This window comes from Phaseolus vulgaris, chromosome 6 (assembly GCF_051622355.1).
Source record: "Phaseolus vulgaris cultivar YP4 chromosome 6, ASM5162235v1, whole genome shotgun sequence".
In the NCBI taxonomy this organism is placed as follows: Eukaryota; Viridiplantae; Streptophyta; class Magnoliopsida; order Fabales; family Fabaceae; genus Phaseolus; species Phaseolus vulgaris.
The window spans coordinates 37,055,370-37,060,517 of NC_143503.1; the positions used below are offsets into that span (position 1 = coordinate 37,055,370).

Sequence of the window (5,148 nt, forward strand, 5' to 3'; positions counted from 1 at the left end):
CACTCTTCTGCTTCAAAACTTCATCTCTCTCCATCAAACTCTCTATAACCGCTCCAAATGCACCATCCTCTAACAACCTCTTTGTATTGGTTTCAATACACTATTAAGAAGTGAATTTTAAACTTAACTAAAAGTCATAAAATCGACTTATAAAATGAGATTTGTAACATTTATATATTATGAAATTTTTTAATTTTTAGTCGATGTGAGATCTCCAACACACCCTTCTACGCTGAAAGTAACAATTTGTACGTGTGACAACATATTATGAGTAGTCTGATAATGATAAACACTTCTTAAGATATATAAACTCAAAATTAACTCTAATACCATATTAAAAAATAGACTTTAAGATTAACTCAACCTCATAAAACTCACTTGTGAGGTGAGATTTATATATAAATATATATAATATAAAATAAATTCGCAAGAAAAAATATTAAAATAGTAATATTGTAAATTGTAATGTAATTATAAAAATTGCGTTTTCAATGTATCTTTGAGGGTCTCTACACCCCAACTTGAGAAAGGCTTGCACGACTTCCTAAAATTTAAATTTTTTAATGAATTAAGGTCCCTAATTAATTTCAATTTTTTTAATTGCAAATATGTTAAAAACCCATAAAAAACCACGGTTAAGAACCTCACAATAAAAATTCTATAGAAGAAAACATGTTTGAAATTCAAATACTCAAAAAGGGGCTACAACTATTTAAAAAGACCTAATCAAACAAACCGAATCCCATGTCGTCATCACTTCCTTCCTTCTTTTCCTCAGCGGCGGGAGCGGCAACGGCGACGGCGACGGCGGCACCTGCGGCAGAAGCGGCGTTCAAGATGGTTTGGACTTTTCTGAGTTAGCCGCACTCCTTATTGCATTATCCACCGTCGCACTATAACTGTGAACGTTGGGCGGTGGTTTGGACTTTTCTGAGTTACCGGCACTCCTAATTGCATTATCCACCACCCCAACAAAACTATGAACGTTTTCCTGTGCTTTCGACTTCTCTGAGTTACTCGCACTCTTAATTCTACTATTCACCACCCCACCAAAACTATCACCATTCTCCACTGTTGAACCAAATCTACGAGCCTTGTATTTTTCTTCTCCCCCAACTGAATCATTACTACTTGCACAACCCATTTCCCAACTCAAATTATCTAATCTAATTATGCTATACTCTATGTTTAACTTAAGGCAACAGCTGTAGAAGATTCTCTCATATTCAAGTTTAATCAAGTACTTCCAAAAAAAATTAATTGTTTAAACAGAATTTACTAACCACTTTCTGCAACCATTTTTCCAGGAAAATAAGGAGAAGCAGCATTTGCAATGTCAGCAAATTATTATTTAAGAATTTTAAATATTAAGGGCTGCCTCAAGGAAACTTCCAATCTTTTGCCTGCAGAATCGCACAACATTAATCTACTAACTGCAACTACCAAAATCCTGTTGGATTATCCAACATCAATTAGATGAATTGTATATAACTGGGTGTAAACTTTATTCATGAGCCGGTTTTATAGAGTTTAATTAGACTTGAAATCCACTTCGTAATATTAAAGTCATTTAAAGTATATTCTATCGAGAAGGTTTTATAGAGTTTAATTAGACTTGAAATCCACTTCGTAATATTAAAGTCATTTAAAGTATATTCTATCGAGAATTTATTGGTCTTATCAGCGAGTCATCATGAGATCATCCGTAATGAAAATAATTCATTGCTTAAAGTCCACTTCGTAATAACTCCCACAAAACTAATAGAAAATCATTTTTGGACATTAATGTATTATGAAACACTATAAAATTTAAAATATATATAAATATTATACATAATATAATGTGATACAAAGAAAAAAAAATGGATATGAGGAGTATTTACAGGTTAGTTTAGATTTGATTTAAAAGGAAATAAAGTATGAACCGATTAATTTTTATTCGTTCGATTTGAATTTTTAATTACAAACTCAGTAATCAAACTGAAATCTCCTCCATAATTGAATTTTAAATTGTTAATTTTGTAATCAACAATAATTATAATTGCACTGTATCCTTTCAACTACATCCCACTTAATGTTCAAAACTAAAATTTAGCAATTATGTTACACCTGAAATGCTAATAACTAATGCTTGATAAAAAGAATTTCAAAGAAAAAAAAAATACGAAACACAGTGATTTATTTCATATATGTTAATTAGTGATGTTTGGTAATAATCGATGATGATGTATAGAGTTGGTGAGGAAATTTTTGTTTCCCTACCAATGGTAGCCATGCATGCAGTGTATAAGGTGGATGGTGTTTTCTTGTGTGAATTAATTAATCACCAAAGTTATTATATGTAATGTAGGATTGTGATTGTGAATTGAGAAATAGATATATTAAGAGTGAGCTCATGCTTCAGATAATATATTATGAATGTTATGATAAGTTAAACAAAATTTAGTTAGGATAAATTCGAAATATAAGAAGTGGATTTTAAACCTAACTAAATCTCATAAAACCGATTTATAAGGTGATTTTTGTTCCACTATATACCATGAAATACTATGTCTGATTGGTGTCTCGCCCCTTTATCTTGTTTGAATTCGATATAAGTTATCTGTTTTTGTTTAGGTTGTCAGGTATCTTTATTTTGTTGGATGTCGGGTTTTTGACGAATAGTGGGTTGGTTGTTGGTCTAGGTGGTTAAGGTTTATTGCTCTGATGTTCCTTGGTATGTTTGAAGTGTGTTTCTAACGTCTGGATTGTTAGATTGGTTTTGGTTCTTGTTGGAGATCCCACATCGACTAGAGATTAGAGCCTTTCATTGTATATAAGTGGGTGCAAACCTCAACCTTATCAAACCGGTTTTATGGGGTTGAGTTAGGCTTCAGAGCCATTTCGAGCCTATCCTAGCGAGTGTTTAATTCTTTATTTTTGATAAAAAAAACTAATATATTTTATTTTTTTAGTTGATGCGGATCTACAACAAGATAACATTAGATATGGTGATTAACTGGGGGATTAAGCAAAGCATACTGTAAAAGATGATGATGGTGTTGAAAGAGAAGCATGTGTTGGTGATCGAGGGTGACGAAAGCTTCAACTCCACCGTTCCTAGTATCCATCAAAGCAATGGTGTTACTGCAAATCTTATTCACACTGCATCCCCACACAGCTTCTCCCCAACCAAAATCAACCTCTAGCAATGGAAACTTGCACCAACTGGAACACTTATAAACAACACTCTTCTGCTTCAAAACTTCATCTCTCTCCTTCAGACTCTCCATAACCGCTTCAAACGCACCATCCTCTGAGAACCTCTTTGCCTTGCTTTCCACAAACTCCTTCATACTCTCCCTCATCCTCTTCACCATCACGTGCAGTTCCAAGTGCGCCTCCTCCTCCACCGTAACCGCGAACGGCCACACAAAGTTCCCCACGGCACCGTCCGCCACCGCTGGCTCCATCCGGGGACGGAGGTTCACCGCTTGGAACAAAACCGAACGCTCGAACGACGTCGTTTCCGAGCCAGAAGCCGAGAGAGCGCATTTCCATATGAGCGCCAGCACCGCCTCCACCCTCGAAGGTTCAAACACGCAACCTTCTCCGATTCTCTTCTTTAGCGCTTTGACCTTGGACGCCTCGATAACGAACCTCCTCGACGTGAAATTCTCCGACGAGACGGTGCTTACGGACGCGGTCATGACGGGAAGCTCTCTCGGAGGAAAGAGCACGGCGCCGGCGGCGAGTTCGGGATCCCTCGGAGGGGTTTGTCCGGCGCACGCAGCGGTCCAGGTTTTGAGGAGTGCGATGACGGCTGCTATGTCGGCGATTTTGTGGGAGAGAGAAACGGTTACGGCTGTGCCGCCGCAGCGAAAGGAGGTGAAGCGTACGAGGAGCATGGGAGCGTTTGTTGAAGTTTGGTTATCTGTGGAGGGGAGGAGACACTGAAGGGTGTCGAAGTTTGGGGCTTCGAGGATGTCGGAGAGAGAGGCGTGAGTGTGGGAGTGGATGAAGAGGGCGCCACCGTCGTTGCAGTGGAGGGTGGTGGCATCATGGAGGTTTCCGGCGAGAGGGTAGAAGCGGGTCAAGGTGTGGGAGAGGGAGGTTTGAAGGAGTTGGGATTTGGTGGAGAAGTGTGGAAGTGTGTGGGTGGTGTGAGGGTAGAAGAGAGTGATGTTGCCATGGATGTTTGGGGAAAGTTGGTCAAGTAAAGAGAGTTTAAAGGTTTGAAGGTGTGGTGGTGTGGCTATAGAGGGTTTTATGTATATTCTGTGTTCCACCTCTAACTTTATCTCTTCGCTCATTTCGTCTTCTTTCATTCCATTTCTCATGCTTAGCTCAGGCCCTTATATACCACAAACTCTCTGTTTCCATGCCTATTTTTGTAATTCTCTTATCCAATAATCATATTTAAAGAAAGGATTAAAAAGTCAATTTGTTGTTTGAAAGTCTGAAACCAGGTTTTATGTAAATAACCTTTCAAATCTTTTCCTCTCTTTTTCATATTTACCATTTAACACTATCATGTATCATTGTTTGGTATCTACAGACTTCAAAACTAGTCCTAACATATTACATCACCACTGGGCTGAATTCACTCTCCGTAACATTCGTCTTGGTTTACTCTTCTCCTCAACTGGAATAAGTCACTCCATGAGCCGCAAACAAAGAGTAAAAGGAGACTGATCACATTAACACACATGCACCACTTCAAAGTATTTTATTGAAGAGGGATAGTTGAAGTCGGTTAAAGTCAGTAAGGGAATAAATATAGAATAAAATATGAGTTGGAACTACTTCCCGTCATTTCTATGGAGCTTAATCTGGTATATATACATTGGATTGTAACCCCTCCGCCTTTAGTCATTATTCTCTTTTAATTGAACGATTAAGGTTAATTGATTGAGATCCTTTTACTTGTATTCCCTCATAACGTTATACTTCAAAAAACAATCCATATATGATTAACCATCACACTAGACCCATGACCTTATATACCTTCCATATCTCAGATGAGGTATTTATTATATTTCATTGTCATACCATAACAATAAAAATGTAATTATACTCTTAGATGAGTTTGTTGTCCCAGCATTACTTATCGAAGTTGGGGTTTTATTAAAGTGGATTGAATAAGCCATTTTATTAGAAACAAAAACT

At 37.3% G+C, this 5,148-nt stretch overlaps 1 protein-coding gene across 1 annotated transcript; it reads right to left on the bottom strand.

Moving 5' to 3' along the window:
- Positions 1–635: 635 nt before the first annotated feature.
- LOC137832841 (akuammiline synthase 1) lies at positions 636–4,317 on the bottom strand. Its single transcript, XM_068641196.2, has one exon. The coding sequence runs from the start codon at positions 4,305–4,307 to the stop codon at positions 2,982–2,984; it is 1,326 nt and encodes a 441-aa protein (XP_068497297.2). The 5' UTR covers positions 4,308–4,317; the 3' UTR covers positions 636–2,981.
- Between the last annotated feature and the right edge of the window lie 831 nt (positions 4,318–5,148).

Excerpts from the sequence above, each read along its gene's own strand:
- LOC137832841 (XM_068641196.2), bottom strand. The coding sequence starts at position 4,307 with ATGAAAGAAGACGAAATGAGCGAAGAGATAAAGTTAGAGGTGGAACAC.